An 18,063-nucleotide genomic window follows, 5' to 3' on the forward strand; every position below is an offset into this window, starting at 1 on the left:
CAAAAATTATTACAGGGGTGCCTGGCTGGTTCAGTGGGAGGAATGTTCAACTCTCAATGCTGGGGTCTTAAATTCGAGCCCCATGTTGGTTGTAGAGATTACTTAAAAAAAAAATTAGTAGAACTATCAAGATGCAAAAAGATGATAGAATTAACAAAGACCTTAAAATATCTATTACAACTATGAACATGGAGTTAAAGAGAACATGAACACAATGAAAAAAGAAAAGGAAACTATAACAATCGATCACATAAAATCTCTAGAGCTGAAAAACAGAGTAATTGAACTGAAAAATCCACTGGAAGGGCTTAGGGTAGATCAGACACTACAAAAGAAAAGCTCAAAGAACCTGAAATGAGAGCAAACCAAAACTACCCAAACTACAAAAAAAATAATAGAACACAGCATCAGCGGCAATACCAGGGGTCTAAAATACATGTTATCAGAGCCCCAGAGGAAAGGAAAGATGTGACAAAAAGTATTTGAAGAACGAATGAATTTTTTTTCAAATTTGACAAGAAAGCCAAAACCCAAGAACAAATAGCAGCAGCAGCAGCAGCAGCAGCAGCAGCAGCAGCAGCCCAGAGCCACGAATCTATGTGAGCCCCAAGCTAAAGAAGAATGGAAACACAGAGAAATCACATCAAGGCACATCATAGGGAAATTATGTACAAAGTAAAATAAAAAGAAAATCTGGAAAAGAGGAAAAACAACATATTATATAACAAAGAACAAAAATATGAATGACCAGATTTCTCATCACAAACTACACATGCCAGAAAACAACAAAATAGCTTCTAAATGATCAAAGAAAAAAAAAATAGTTCTCTACATTAAGTGAAAATAAGTAAAAAAACAAAGACACAAGGAACACATCTTTACCAACAGCAGAATTTGTTGCCCAATTCTGGATGCCAATAGCATCCCAACCCCCACACTATTCACAGGTCAAGTACATATGCATGAATATAAAAATTTTTTCTTAAAAATTTATTTAAAAGATAATTAGGTATTTAAAACAAAAAGTAACCATCTATTATGAAGTTTATAAAGCAGGAGTAAACTTTTTTAAAAAAAAATAAGCACAAAAACAAGCACAAAAGATGGAAGAGGGACAAAGGAAGTGATATAATAAGGATCTAACATTATATATGATATGATCTATAATTTATAAATAGACTATGATAAGTTAAACATGTGTATCAGAAAACCTAAAACAACCACTAAAATAAGGAAACTAAATAATATTATTAATAAGTCAGTAGGATACTGATTACTCCATTTTATTTACTATTATTCCATTTTATTTATTCATTAATTATTAAAAATTACTAAAATTCCAAGCAAAATGGAATAGTAAAAAGTTACTCAATCCAAAAGACATTTAAAAAGGAAGAAAAAAATGAGTAAATAATACATGGAGCAAACAAAACAAATGCCAAGTGGAGGGCTTAAACCTAATGATATTGAAAATTATACTGAATGTAAATGCTCTATGCTTCAATAAAGATATAAATCAGATAGGAAAAAAGTCAAAACAAATTATTACAATCTACAAGAAAACATACCTTTAAAACAAAGATACAAAAGTTTAAAAATAAAAGATTGAGAAAACATGTATGATGTAAACCACAAAACAAACCTGTAGTAGCTATGCTGAAATCTGACAAAGCAGACATCAGAATAAGAATAAATATTAGGGTTAAAGATGTGTTTCATCATATTCTTAAATGTGCACATATCCAATAAAATATATGATGTAAACACTGGAAAAAGTCAAAGGAGAAATATACCAATCCAGAATTAAAGCTGGGAACTTTACAATGCCTCTTTCAATAAAAAGTTATTTTCAGTTAAAGACTAGTAACACAAAGAAACATAAAACCAGAAAAGCTAGAAAAGATGTGATCAATATTATCAATCAACCTGACCTATTTAACACTTAAGAAACTCCATGGGAGAAAATACATGATTTTCAAACATGGAAAATTCACCAAGACAGATTGCATTTTGGGCTCTTACACAAATCTAAATAAAGTTTGTAAAACTGTAATTCTACAAAGTATGTTTCCTTAATGAAATTAAATGTGAAATAAGTAACAAATAAATTAGAGAAATTACCAAATATTTGGAATTTGGAAAAAGAACTTAAATAACCCAGGTTATTTAGAAATTAGAAATTAAATAACATACTAAACCAAGGAATACAATACAAAATCAAATTTATGGGATGTAGGTAAAACTGTATGAAGCACATACCAGATAAAAAGAAATTAAAATCTATTAAAGACACTTTCACCAAAATAGTAGATGGAAGGAGACACTAAAGGTAAGAGCAGGAATCAATAAAAATAGAAATAATAATAATAATAACATTGTTCACTAAGAACAACGAAACCAAATGCTTGCTATTTGGAAAGATTAGTAAAATTAATATACCTCCAGGCAAACTGAAAAAAAAGACGATACTAATATCCAATATCAGTAATGAAAGGAAGATGCAACACCAATACTACAGATCCTAAAATACAATGAGAAACTTAAAAACAAGTGGATGCTAATAAATTTTGCAAATTAAATGATACAAATTACTCAAACTAATCATCAAAACAGACACGAGAAAATAGAAAATCTGAATCTATTAAATTATTTGAATTTATAACTAAAAGGTTTTAAGTAACATAAAACCTCCTAGGCTCAAATATCTTCTCTTTTGAATTCACTGAACATTTAATGAGAGAAGAGTTTTGATCTTATATAATTTTTTTAAACTAAAAAAAAAAAAAAAAAAAAAGAAAACATTTTTCAATTCACTTTACAAATCCAACACTGTCCTGATTCTAAAACCAGACAAAAACACTACAATAAAAGATAGTGGCAGGTCAATATCTCTCATGAATATACAAACAAAAGACTTTACCAAAATTTTTGGGAATACAATCTTGCAGTCTCTTCTAATTCTACCCTGACCAACTGGGGTCGTGAAATCAAGCTTTTATTATGATAAATAGCTGCCTGGAGAGCTTAGGTTATAGGGCCACCAACCAACTCAAACTCTGAGGAAAAACAGGTACCTTGAAGGGCATATGGGACATGAGTACCCTCTAGGAAAACACTACTGGATACCAATAAAAATAGTTCAGCTAAAACTGCTAATGGATTGCTAGGGGCTGAATGTGTGCTAGCAAGAAATATAGAACCTATGGAGGCCACAAAGGCAGGCCGGCATACATATCCCAAGGTTCCTCAAAAACCTCACCATGTACACAACACACAGACAAAAGGATTAGGTGCAGAGTAAGTGACCTGGAAAGTGCCCCTGTTGGCGGGGGAGTGGTGACAGCAGCCGTCACTGAGAGCAAGGGATAAAGTCCAGCCTGGATCCTTTCCACCATGTCTAATACAAGGGGGACGGGAAGGGCCTGAAAGGAAGTACAACAAATCCTATCACTCTCTGGACACTGCTGAAAACCCGTTAGAGCTAGGGGTAGGAAACGGCAAAAAACAAAACCAAAATAAACCTATACCCCTGGGGGAGGAAAAAAAGAATTAGTCCTACACAAGTGGAAGTAAGGGAGGGACACTGAGAAATCCCCTTTCCCAAAACCCAAGGCACAGTGGTTGCCCAGTCTATTATGATGGATATAATGCTATATCCGAAACAGGAATGGATCTGGGTAGAAATGGCAGCAATCTGGGAAGTACAGGCTCGAGTAAGCCTGACAGTCACAATTTGTTTCCATGGTGTGCAGCCCCAAAGAGAGAGGTTTTTGATCTCTTGATCTTCCCAGTGGCACAGCTAAAGGTAATAGCCCAAGAAGTCCAAAAGTCCATAAACACTACAACGTTCATCAAGGGGCATATTGGTCAGAGCTATGAGAACAGAGTTGAGTGATCACCTCCATTCCCAGGTTTCTGTAGCTGGCTCTGGTTGAAAAGCTACAGCAGCACAACAGATACCATCAGCTTTTATCTGGGCTGAAACATAAGTGAACCAGGCCAAAGTATTTATAGGAGTCTCTGTGAGTCAAGGTTCCCACTAAGCCAGGAGCTCTGCTTCAAGAAGTGAGAGATGCTTTTTCAGATGTAAGAGGTATGGTTTTTCCCAAAAGGGGTCACTTCCACCCCTTTATGCAAAACCAAGATGATGCTAAGGCCAGGCTGGCTGAACAAACCATTTTCATTTGATTAATGCAATTTCTTGGGTCCTTTTCTTGTTAATGTCCAGTCTGAGTTAACCTACCCTCAAAACGGCAACATCATGCCAGAGAGTTGCAAGGAGGCTATGGGTCAGGTGAGTGGTTTTAACAAGATCTTAGCAGTAGGCCTGAAAAAACAGAGGTGCACTTGGTAGCTGGGTCAGGCAGGTGGCACTGCTGTACTAAGAAATGGCCTGAGTACCTTAGAAGCAGTCTGTCTAACTAAAGCTGTGATTTTCTTCTCTTTTCTCTAGGGATAATCCATTGTTTGTGCTGGATCACTCAGGGAGGGGACCAGCAGCAGCCCGCGAATGGGAGAATCTCCCGTGAACTTATAAGCATTCACAGTGTAAGCACATATAAGTAAAAATGGCAATACCAAATATACATTTGGAGGAGGAAGCCAGAACAACGGTATATTGAACAGACCCTGAGACTCCACCCACACTCTGGCTTTTCTTGAATTTGACTGTTTTCTCCCCTGCGGGAACATAGAACAAGGAATTTAACACACACACACAAAAGGAACTATAGCCACAGCTGCCAGGGGAAGACATTCTTTTTTGACCAGGAGCATGGGGAGTACATGGGAGTAGGGGGTGTGGGGGAGGCTAACCTGCAGAGGAGCAATGAGGTGATGGGAGGCTTTTCTTCTGCTTGGCTCCTCACACCAGGGTCCGTGCGACTTACTCCCTCAAGTCTCCCAGCTCCTCCAAGAGCCAGGGCGTCCTTAATTTGCCCTGTGCACACTGCCAGAGGTCCACCCTGCAGTCCTCAGAGGCTTCAGCCTCCTTGCTGCCTAGCATGCTTTCTCCCCAAAGGACCATGTAGGATGGTGCCTGGCCACCCTATCCAACAGAACCATAAAAGTTGGAACTCCAAAAAAAAAAAAAAAAAAAAAAAAAGGTTGGAACTCCCACACCTCCTTGAGGTTCCCTACCACATAAGGCTTGACCTGAGGCAGCTGAGATTAAAGGAAGAGAGATGAATCAGAGGGCACAGAGCAAACAGTAGTTCTGCACCAATAGGCAAGATTCACATCTATGTCCAAACTGCCTGCTTGGACTGAGCAAATAAAGTTCTAACGTATTCAGTCTACCCATCCTCCTTGTTGACTCCTTTTAGTTTAGTTCTGGGGACCCCTTGATTCAGCTTTTGCCTAAGGTCCAGAGGCTTACTGTCTTATTGATATAATAGCCTCTTCCCTCCTCCAGCCACGAGAGTGAATATAAATAAACCAAAGTATCATTCAGGCAGCTCTGTTCTACCTCTCTCGGCTTAGCCTCTAAATATTCGTTTACAGGTACGTCAGCAGGGGATCTACTAGCTTCCCACTTCAACAAGAGCATTTGCTACTGGATCTCATATCCCCTAAAATGGCCCACAAGGCCACTCATCTTTTTTCTTGCAGGAAGCCATGTTTCTGTCAACATCATGATCTTATTTCCAAAACTGTCGAAAATCATGAAGGGTCAAGGATTTTATTCTACCTTCAAGCTATGAAGCTAGTCTGTTCTTGTCAAGGATACTGGCAGAAGACATAAGATGCCTGGGTCATCGGCAAAGGATTTTATGACCCATGACACAGCAAGCGGTAAGAGGATAACGTCAGCAACAGCTCATTTCCCATCTAAGGCCCCTTGGCAGAGGGGCCCAGGTAAACACTATGTATACAGTGGGTTTGCATTACAGCCAAACAACACTGAGCTTAGAAAATTTACCATTTTTGTACAAGCAGAAGCAAGTCTGCTCTTCATCTGGGGAGTCATTACTGCATGCCTCAAGGTTGCTAGCTTCAAACACAACTCTGAGAACTGGACCAGATAAAGAACAGTCAGGTCTTTGCAATCTTGGTGTATCTAGCAATACCCAGCATACCCAAGGACATTCAGGAGTGCTCAGGGCTCTTGGCAGAGTGCTTCTCCCAACACATTCCTATCAAATCTAATACTAAAAGTCCTAAGCAGTACAATAATGCAAGAAAGAAAAGTCACACATGGTTCAAGAAAAAGTCACTGGTCTCTATTTGCAGATGATATTAATTGCCTGTACAGAAAATGCCATGGACTTCATTTTTTAAAAAAACGTCCCCAACACTAATATATGAGTTTAGTAAAGTTGCAGGATATAAGGTCAAGAAAAAAACAAAACAAAACAAAACAAAAAAACCTGTATTTCTATGTACCAAAAGTTAAAAATTGGAATTTTGTTTCAAAAAGGTAGGTGCTACTTTAATAGGACTAAGGAAGTGAAATAATTAGGTACAAATCTAACAGAATATGTGCAGGATCTATAAACCAAATACCATAAAACACTGATAAATCAAAAAGATACCATGATCATAAATTGAAAGACTCAATATTGTTTAAGCAGTTGATTCTCCCCTATTTAAATTGATCCATAAATCCTTTGCATTATCAATCAAAATCACAGCAGAACTTTTTGTAGATAGTATATCCCTAAATGGGGACTAGAAGCAGTAGTAACTGAAGATATATTGCTGTATTTTAATAGCACAAAGTCACCAGTGAGCAGTCTTTAGCTATTATTAGTAAACTATGAAAACGCATCCATTTTCCCAAACGGGTGCCCTAAGTGGTACCATGGAAATGAATGAGTCTAGATTGGAACTTTACCATTCTATGGCTTTACACATTAAAAAAAAAAAAAAAAAAAAAAAGCATTATGTGTCTAACCAATTTCAATAACAGACCACCAGTTCATAGATGATCATTCCACATCTCCCACTAGATCATGGGACTCATTAACAGCACAGACAAGGGGATTTGCCATAGCTCTGTTAAATGTATAATCTAGTTCATCAAATGACTTGGTTTCAGGACACAGAAATGAATGTGATTCTGCATAATAAACTACAAAGAAGAATTATACAAAGAAAATGAAGCAAAAAAGCAAGAAGAGAAGCCAATGAGGGAAAAAAAAGCACGAACATGACTGCATAATTCTTTGATGTAAATATAAGAGAAAAACACCAACAGAAAGCATCCATAATATTTAAGAATGTAAAGAGGAATGTAAGTTAGTGAAAATAGAAAGCCAAAAAATTGAGGGGAGTGGTATTAAGCTGGACTAACATTAGGACGACAAACAGAGATCAAAAAGTAGTAATAGTCACAGAGTCCAAAATCTAAGTTTGGATGAGAAAATGGAAAGGAAAGCCATGTATTTATTTTTATAATATATGTGACGCTGGCAACTGACTTACAAATACATAGTGTAAAAAATAAAAATGAAAGAATTTAAATATCCAATTTAGGTGAAGTAGGAAGGTTGGGGAATAATAACATTTTGTGGAGTTTTCTGTTAAGAATATATAATCCTTATGCATGTACTTCATGGAATTATAATCAGTTTTCAATTATTCTCATACCAATAACGAATCAGCAACATTGTTGATTCTCTACTACTTTGGCTACTCCCCACTTGATGAAGGTTTCAGCAGATGGTCCATTTCTATTTTTCTGGTAAAACATTTGTTGTGAAAGAAATTTAAAGTTGAGAAGCCAAATGAAATTTCTGAATTGTCTTTAAACTGAAATAATTCTTTCTTCATTGGGCTTTAGTATCAGAGAATTGAGTTAGCTATGTTAAGTACTCACTGAAAGAGCACCTTTGAAGCAATACAATTTAAAAAGCAGATTTTTCAGCAATTAGAAACTGCTTTTGCATATATTTTGCCATCAGTTTCAAAGCACTTTTTAGTTGTGGTTAACTTCAGTATTTCACAAAGTTGAATTTTTTTCACTTACAAACTCAGAATCATCAAAAATGTAGCATCAGAACCAGATACAAGCTGGATAAGAATGACTTGACATCAATAGTGTGATGTAAATGTGAACAACAAATTACTCTCTCACATTTACGGCTGTCCAAACTTAAGGGAACACATGTATACAATTAAAAATCAAAGGCTCCGTATCAAAAATGTTACAAATTAAAATTTCTATGCAATCAAAATATTTGTAACAAAAAAGAAAAACAGAACTTGGGGAAAGGATTTTAATGGAGATATTTGGGGTCTTAGATTCCTATCTACTGCTTAGTTATCATTTGCAAGGTAAAACTGTTGTTTTAGGTTATTAATTAGCCAATTAATAGCAAATCTATGAAATTATTTTATAACAATAAAATCTGGTCTTAAATCCCCAATTGTCCAAAATGAGTATCCTATATAAATACAAAATGTATTAAAGGCACAAGTGTAAAAATTTGTTCCTATGGAAATAATAATCTTTGTAAATTCTGACATGTAATTTGACACTAATTTTTTCGTGAAAATAATATAATCTGACTTTGAATCCAGTGGTCTAGATATTTTCATCTTTGTTAAAAACAAAAGAAGTGAGGATTATCCTGCTAACAAATCAGAAAACCTTTTAATTACCAAACCAATTTGTGGTTTTAAAAGGAAAACTATACTAAGCATGTGTGGTGCAATAAAAATAATTGTTGTTTGTGATATCTTGTATATCTTTAATCACAAGGCACTTGCACAGGGAATAAAGAGCAATGTCCAAAGCTAAGCTATTTTGCTGCCATTATTTCTTACAGAGATAGTAGAATTTGTTTTATTCAAAATAGTCTGAGTATAACTTGGAAACACTGTATTACAGAGAGCTAAAGAAAACAGAAATAAAGAAACAGAAACGGAAATAAACTTCAACAAAAAGAATCAAAGCTATATTGTGTCCCAAAGAATGCCTGACTTGCCAAAAGTCATATAACTAATAAGCAGTGACTGAACCCAGATCATCCAATTCTAAGTCCCAAGTATCTTCAGAATTTTCCAGAGATGTGGGGGAAGGCGGGGCGAGGAGGTTACCGAATTCTAACACTGCTCTGCTAGTAACTTACCTAGACTTTTTCAAGTCATTAAACTTTGTTCCTTGGTTGCCCCTACTCCACAGAGATATTTTGAGGATAAACATAAGCATATTTTAACTCTTTGGAAGAAAATCACTGTGTATTTTACTATGTTAATGATTTCTTACTCCCACCACAAGTTTCAATTGATGCTAATATGTTTTCTCCAATTTTAGTTTGAAGCTCTGGTGTCAGTCTGAAGCTTAAAATAACATTGTGTGTGCATGTCCTTGCACACTATCTTTCAACATGGTTGGCATTCTAACAACATCCTTTTCTGCAACCTTCAAAATGCATAGAAAGTAGCACAACAGTATTTTAATTTTTAGCACTACTAAAGCCTTGCCTCCCAAAGCTGTGCATAAAACTTCAGGAATTCACAACAAAATTTTCTACCACATTACTCTCAACTTCTATACAAATACAATTCAAAATTCATATACTACTCAGCTTCCCTACCTGTGAAGCTTAAATACTACCAGAAGATTACAAAAATGTATACTGCTTTCTAAAATTATAAAAGAATTCCAGTTACAAACTGAAAATTTAGCATACATTTTAAAAATGAATATTAATAGTCCTAAAATAATAAAAATAAGTTATGATCAACATTCTAATAATTCAGTCATTTGCAAGGTCTTCTATTTTGTCAACTGATATAGAATCCAGCCACTTTATATACTCAAAGCTAAAAAAGCATTTTCCTCAATACTTAGAACAGGTAAGCAAAGTTAATAGAAATTTAATTTTAAAGTAATATTTTAAGTTAATTACTTATACTTGCTTTTATTCATTTGACAACCTATCTATCTTAAAATAATTTAGCCTTTTAACCTATTAAGACACATAACTAACTTCGTTTTTCCTTTACTGGTATGTTTACCCGATAACATCAGCAAACAGCTACATATCATATTTAAGGCATAGCAATCCATTAAAAGGTTAAAAACAGAAACACCCAGTTGAAATAAAATATTATGGCAAATGATCAGTATATACCCACTAAATAAAAGGGTTACCAAAGGTGAAGATAAAAGTAATTTGAAAGGAAAGCACATGATTAAATCTTTATATGTTGAGACTATGCTAATAGCAATAGAATTTTTAAAAAATATTCTAGGGTAAAACATCTTGGATCAATCTCATTAATATTTTGAATGAATGAATGGAATGAATGAATACCTGAATGAATACGGTAGTCATAACAATGTTTAACACCTTGAGATGCTAACACCAATTTGAAATACACAGAGAAGATGACTTGAATACAAACAAACTAGTTGAAATTCAATGTGGTTCACAGTAAAGATGCAGTGGCTTTCTATTTGTAGAACAAAGAATTTCAACCAAAAACATATATATGACAAAAATATTCTGGAGTGCAATCATCTAGGCTTCAAAAAGAATATACACTTTTTACCGTGTAATTCTTTCTTGCCCCCCTCCACCTCCCTGCATCTTTTAATGTTTGGCATAAGTGAACAACAAACCCAAAATAGAATACACATTTTTAAAAGACTAATTTACTCATATTCTATTTAAGAGCAGCATACAACCACTTATAAATATAGCCTTTTAAAAAAACACCCTTATATAAAACAGTGGGGGGGGAGAGGAATCCCTGCTATACATATGAAGCACAGTTTAAGCCCAATACAACTGACCAATCAAAATTAGTGAATGCACTGCATCTCTCTGCAGTGGAGAGAAGCGACAAGGTAGGCTGTCATTCTGCAAAAGCTGCCCAGAACAGGCTTTCCTCTGAAAAGCAGTGCCATTCCTTTTTAGAGAGACTGAATCTAAATGTTGTCTCTGGAGACAAGAAGCCTTCAGTATGTTCAATTACTTCATTACGTTTTTCAGATGCTTATTGATTCCACAGTAGGAAGAGTGAGACTGCAGCAGCCTCTAAGCAGCACCACACGTTCCATACATTAGCAGTACTGCTGAGACAATGGCACAGTACAGACACATATTTTCATTAAGGTCTTTTCTGAAGAGATGTTTATGACCCTCTTCCCCCAGTCCTCTGCTAACAAGTGAACAAAATGAATCAATCAAAACTGGAAACGCTTCAACTACATCAGGAATGTATCAAATCTTTAGCGGAGGTAAGATGTGTTCCCTTATTACAGTATACAGCTGCTTTTGAACTGGCATAGTGGGGTAAAATTACTTTGAAAAATTTCAACCTAAATTTTAACAGTTTATTTGCTTAATTCTATTCATTGCTAAACATGTATTTTTTTAGATCTATTTCTTTTAAGACATAACATTTTAAATGTAATTTTTTTAGGATGCAATGTTAAATACCAAAAATTTTTCTTTGTTGATTCACTACGAAGATACCAGCTTTTAAGTCACTTCAGACCTACTAAATATTCTGAATGTCATCTGCACAGTTTTTCTCAAGTGCTCAAAAATGTTTATATTTCTTAAAAGAACCAGGTTTACTATTTAGTTATTATTTATTACTCAGTTTTAGGTTAAGTTCATTATTGGGCATGTTCATTGAAAATTATTTAATTTGCAGTTACATTTTGCATTGCCTTTTACATTTCAACTACATGAACAACTTCATCAGTGGAAATTTATAGCATCTTACCGTGAAATGTTTTAATCAGTTAACATTCAAACTGTGTGCTAATAATTAAGCAAGCTACAATATTTTCCAGTAGGAAATAGTGTTAAATTTATTATAAAGACAAGAGAGAACGACGGTATGTTTAGTGTATACTAATTGCTCATAATCTCTGAAAACACAGGTTAGCTTCTTAAATGAGCAGAAATTTGTCTTAAAACTGCAGCTTTTCCTTCACAGTTATATTTATAATGTTACCTCTGTTATTAAATAACATAACATTTGCAATCTCTGTTCAGAAAAGAAAATAAAGGAATCCTTAAATTTATGTAGAAGTTGTGGCTCTAATAATACAGCTGGCTTACTTTGATAACGAATACTGTGTATGGTGTTGGAAGTCAACAAAACTAAAGTAACTTTGAGTTAATTGGACATTATTAGGAACCCTATTTTTTAACTATTTTTTTCTTTTTCACAAGGGCCCACAGCAGCTAATTCAGTATTTACAACTGACAATATGAAGAATGCATCTGATCAAGCATCTCCCTAGATGTCTCAACCATAAACTGCAGGATTTTATTCTTCTAACACATGAATTTAAGACACTAAGGAGTTAAACCCAGAAAATACAGGGCCACATTACTGCTGGGATATAACACATGGACAGTCATCATCATAAGAAGATTCTGTATAAAAGAGACACAAAAAGAAAAACAATTTAACTGGAAAAGCCTGAAAACAAAATGGTGAGCATTTTTAAAGGGGGAAGTTTATACTTTAACATACCAGGATTGTGGAGCTGATTTCTGAAGAAACAATGAGGCACAGATTGCCAAAAAGAAAATGCCATGCATTAGGAGCAAGCTAAATAAAGCTGTATCAAGTATTTTCTACACTAAATATTCAGATATTCGTAGCAGTTGATATTGCTAAAGGATTTTTTCATCTAAGTTTTATGACTATGTATCCTCTTCTAATGAAAACAAATCAAATTAAATAGCAGATGGTTTTTATCAAAAGAACATGGACTGGATTTATAATATAAAGCAAGTTATGTGATCAAGAAATCATTTCAAACTAATGAGGACTGCTATAGGAACAGATATACATTTGTAACAAAAGGATGTCTAAATACATTTTAGAAGCTAGAAATCGTATGTTTCCTTTTTTGTTTTCACATGTTCTGGAAAATAAAGAGACACTATCATATATTCCCTCAGAGGGAAATATAATTCCTATCATTGAGGAAGTTTCTCTTGGTCGTGACTTTTTAAGGCAAAACAAACACAAGTATTTTGTACTGGTCTTTAGAAATCCATCAGCCAACTAAATCTCACAATTCATACAGTTTGAAGTACTGGAGAGAAAATGAAAGAATTTCTACAAGACATGAAATAAAATACAGCTCCTTCACTGTTGTCAGGTAAAAATTCATGTCAAAATTTGTCAATGACATCATGTATCAATTTGTGAAAAACTGCTATAGTGAGCCAAAAGGCCCATAAGGCAACAGCAAACAGGTAGGTCAGAAGATGCATGCACCCCACCACGCTGTTTAACATTTACAAAAGAAAAAAATCCTGCTCTAGAGGAGATGCATTTTACTTAGTTACTAAGTTGGCATGCTAAATTTATTTAATTATAAATCTAACTGATGTGACAGAGACCTGATGTTTAATCTGTCAGTTCCAAAAATTTGGCACACTTAAAATTTTTCATTTTCATAGGATTTCATGTTAGCTAAGACCTTCACTTACTTGAGTATATACCTCTAGTGATACTTTATACCAAGCTTAAAAAGGAATTGATAATGTTATCATCTGTGTTTCTGAAATATCGCCCCTAAAGTTACATGCATAAATAAAATTGTATTCTAAAGTCTGTCAAAGGTTACATCAAGTGAAAGATTAACATGAATTTTGGAAATTATTATAGCCTTTATAGTTTATGTTTGATTATGATTTTGTAGTCAAAATGCTGTACTTGAAATGTGAAATATAGTTGGTTGTATGATTTTATATTTTAACTGAATATACTCATTACTGACATATTAGCCCACAAAATCAGACATTATTTTTATAAATTACTCTAAACCTCTATACATTAAAATATAGATTTACATGAATTAGCAAAAGAGTTCTTTTTTTAATTTTCCTCAAAATTATACACACTGGGTGATTTGTACAAAAGATTTTACAGGGAATGTGTAACTCTAAAAGATTCCTCAGAAAATGAGCTTTAGATACCCCTTTTCCAAAATTTCATGTTTTACCTTAAAATCCTGTTTAAACAAATAAAATCAACTGACATATTCTTTTAAACCACTCCAAAAATCGTCACTTCTTAAGATGATATTATTAATTTCAATTTACCCCTCCCACAATAAATGAGAGGGTGTGGTCACAAAATCATAAATCATTCACTGGAGTGATTAGTACTCTTTTACCAAGTTTTGTGGTGGTTAAGATAATGTCCTTTTTCGTCGAATTTTTATAACACAGGTTTGTCCATTATAAAGTTCAGTGAGCATTTTCACTACAAAATATGTAATATTTACCACTTGCCTACTTCTGTGGGAAATAGCTCTAAATATCCTCAAGCACACTGTAGACTCTTGAATACGAATTTCAACCAAGAATAGGGACAAATGGTTTCAAACTAGTGCTCTGTGCCATTTATCATTTTAAATGAACACTTGTCCTGTTCATTTGAAATCTCACGAGAATAATTACACCTACACTAATTATGCTAGAACATATTAAAATAGCGTTATTACCCACCTACTCACAACACTTTAAAATGAAATCTTAAAACACTGGACTAAAATTAGTTTTGCATACTGGGTAGTTTAATTGTACAAAAATATACTGTATCTCCATAAGCTTGAAAAACTCAAATGAGGAAAATCTTTTTAGGACATTAATTTTGAACTATATAGCATTCCCCATACAGTTATCTTCAAAGGGAGAATCCAATTTTCTGTTACGTCAAAACAATGCAATCTTGTTATCTCCTAATTTTACCTCTGCCATAATTTAGAAACTTAAAAATTAAGCCAAGTACACAATAAAAAGATTTTTTTTACAAGGAACACATGTTTTATACGTCATTTAAATTGCCAAATATCAAAGAGTTTATTCTATTTCACTTTCTAGGGAAAACACCAACTGCTCCAAAAGAATGTGTTTTTCTCCCATTCTGGAAATCAACATGCAGTCTGAATCTAACATTACAGTGCGAGATGACATTGATGACATCGACACCAATATGTACCAACCACTGTCATATCCATTAAGCTTTCAAGTGTCTCTCACCGGATTTCTTATGTTAGAAATTGTGTTGGGACTTGGCAGCAACCTCACCGTATTGGTACTTTACTGCATGAAATCCAACTTAATCAACTCTGTCAGTAACATTATTACAATGAATCTTCATGTACTTGATGTAATAATTTGTGTGGGATGTATTCCTCTAACTATAGTTATCCTTCTGCTTTCACTGGAGAGTAACACTGCTCTCATCTGCTGTTTCCATGAGGCCTGTGTATCTTTTGCAAGTGTCTCAACAGCAATCAACGTTTTTGCTATCACTTTGGACAGATATGACATCTCTGTAAAACCTGCAAACCGAATTCTGACAATGGGCAGAGCTGTAATGCTAATGATATCCATTTGGATTTTTTCATTTTTCTCTTTCCTGATACCCTTTATTGAGGTAAATTTTTTCAGTCTTCAAAGTGGAAATACGTGGGAAAACAAGACGCTTTTGTGTGTCAGTACAAATGAATACTACACTGAACTGGGAATGTATTATCACCTGCTAGTACAGATCCCGATATTCTTTTTCACTGTCATAGTCATGTTAATCACATACACCAAAATCCTTCAGGCTCTTAATATTCGAATAGGCACAAGATTTTCAACAGGGCAGAAGAAGAAAGCAAGAAAGAAAAAGACAATCTCTCTAACCACACAACATGAGACCACAGACATGTCACAAAGCAGTGGTGGGAGAAATGTGGTCTTTGGCGTGAGAACTTCAGTCTCTGTAATAATTGCCCTCCGGCGAGCTGTGAAACGACACCGTGAACGACGAGAAAGGCAAAAAAGAGTCTTCAGGATGTCTTTATTGATTATTTCTACATTTCTTCTCTGCTGGACACCAATTTCTGTTTTGAATACCACCATTTTATGCGTAGGCCCAAGTGACCTTTTAGTAAAACTAAGGTTGTGTTTTCTAGTCATGGCTTATGGAACAACTGTATTTCACCCTTTATTATATGCATTCACCAGACAAAAATTTCAGAAGGTCTTGAAAAGCAAAATGAAAAAGCGAGTTGTTTCCATAGTGGAAGCTGATCCTATGCCTAATAATGCTGTAATACACAATTCCTGGATAGATCCTAAAAGGAACAAAAAAATTACCTTTGAAGATAGTGAAATAAGAGAAAAATGTTTAGTACCTCAGGTTGTCACAGACTAGGGAAACACCTAAGTTTCATTAAGCCCACATGCAGAAGTTTTACATTTAAACTGTAAAAAAATGAAATTACTGCCAAACAGAAGAAAAAACATTTTAAGTATTGGTTATGTTGTAAATTTTCAATGTAAATGTCAAGATTAGATTAGGTCATATATATTCAATTTCTTCATTACAATGTATTTGTTGCATGGCAGTTTGTTAAAGTAATATTGTGTATATTTTGTCAATATCATGTCCATCAGAAGATATTCGTGTAAGTCATATTTTCTAAATAATAAATACATAGCCTTAAAACAGTGTATAACTTTAAAATGTAACTGACACAGATATCCTTGCTTTTTTTAATGAGGTGTATTTGTTTCTAAGCCACAAACTATAGATATATTTATATAATGACCAGTGGAACAGCACTTTAAGAAGAACAAAAATTATGGGCTCCAAAAAAAATCAAAATAATTCAGGATTTTCTATGTCACTCTATTATGTTTTCTGGTATAGTCTACTTGCTATAATATTTGATGCATCAAAATAATGAACTACATGTAAAATGGTAATTTTTTGAATGCAGAAAATTGTAAGATTTATCAGGATTTTAAAATTTAAGAACCAAGAAACAACCCTGTATATATACACTCTAAGATAGGGAAACTTTGAAATTTAAGTTTATTATGAAAAAGAGTTTGAATTTCTAAGATTAAGGATACTATGCCTATAAATATACAAATAAACTGACAATAAGGAAGGAAGAAAACTAAAGCACCAGCCTTTCTTCCTTCCTCACTTTGCTTGAGTCTAAGCCAAATGCTCTGGTTTAATATAGTATACTGGTAAAAACCAGTGCATTAAAATAAACTAACTTCCTAACTTTATTCAAGTCAGTCATTTTGTATAACAGAAGTCAATTATTATAATATGAATAAAAGAGAAAAAAAGACTATCATTGTAGAGAAGCTTCACAAAGCCAACAAATTCTAATTTTAGATATATAGCAACTTTAGAGTAATATAATTTACACAAGGCTACTGTGCCATCATAGCTTCCAAATGTTTCAAAATACAACAGTTCTATTTCCACTCTTAAAATCATTTAAATGGCAATAAATTCTTGTCAAGTTTTTATTCTATATCACTCAATTTAACTTTAATCTTTGTATCTCACATTTTCAATTCATGTTGGAAAACTATCAAATTATTAATCCTAACTACAGATAACAGGTTTGGGAATCTCATAACAAATATTTTCCAACTGTTATAATCCAAAATCTAGCAATGAGGGCTAATTGGTCTCTGTATCAGAAAAATAGCAATAAGTTACGTTACTTAAAATAGGCAAATACAGTACTTACTACCGTATAGCTGATTCACTGGACAACTTTTCGTCCTATTTTTAAACACTGTATCCATTAAATCAAGTAGCAACTCATTTTTCATAAAATTTTGTCAAACAATTCAATAATACATCATTTTTATGTAAATAAGGGAACTTGAGGTTGACCCAGTGTAGTTTACTGAATACATTAATCCTTGGGGGAAATGAGCACCATGCAATACCTTGAATTCACTGAGGTTACATGGGAATTGTAATAGTGATTTATTTCTGATAATGTTAAAATGTCAAATATTGGCAAAAGAACAGTATCCTTCTGTCTTGTTTTCTACTTTTATGGAATTAAAGAAATGCTTCAATTTGACAAAACGTAGCATAAGAAAGTAAGACATTTTTCGGAACCCTGTAGAGTAATTAAGACTTCAGAGTTAATGATATTAAAATCATTTTCATTCAATAAACATCTTTGGCACAGAATTTCTCCTAATACAGCCATTAAAATTTTTTAAACTAATTTTATACTTAAACTTCCAAGCAAAAAATATAATTGTATTTAGTTTTATAATCTTCATAAAAATTAGACTATTTTAG

At 33.8% G+C, this 18,063-nt stretch overlaps 2 protein-coding genes across 5 annotated transcripts in view; one reads left to right on the plus strand and one right to left on the minus strand.

Annotated features, from left to right (window-relative positions):
- COG5 (component of oligomeric golgi complex 5) overlaps positions 1-18,063 on the minus strand; it is a 298,194-nt gene that overhangs the window by 196,190 nt on the left and 83,941 nt on the right. The window lies entirely within an intron of this gene.
- On the plus strand, positions 10,712-16,463 carry GPR22 (G protein-coupled receptor 22). Of its 3 annotated transcripts, none has more exons than XM_072791558.1 (3): positions 10,712-11,194; positions 12,144-13,184; positions 14,820-16,463. In XM_072791558.1, exon 3 carries the CDS (start codon positions 14,845-14,847, stop codon positions 16,144-16,146), a length of 1,302 nt encoding a protein of 433 aa, XP_072647659.1. In that variant the 5' UTR covers positions 10,712-11,194; positions 12,144-13,184; positions 14,820-14,844; the 3' UTR covers positions 16,147-16,463. The 3 variants fall into 3 exon arrangements, with proteins under 3 accessions (XP_072647659.1, XP_072647658.1, XP_072647660.1); XM_072791557.1 differs by having other exon boundaries at positions 12,144-13,087; XM_072791559.1 differs by having other exon boundaries at positions 12,144-12,410.

This window comes from Canis lupus, chromosome 21 (assembly GCF_048164855.1).
Source record: "Canis lupus baileyi chromosome 21, mCanLup2.hap1, whole genome shotgun sequence".
Lineage (NCBI taxonomy): Eukaryota > Metazoa > Chordata > Mammalia > Carnivora > Canidae > Canis > Canis lupus.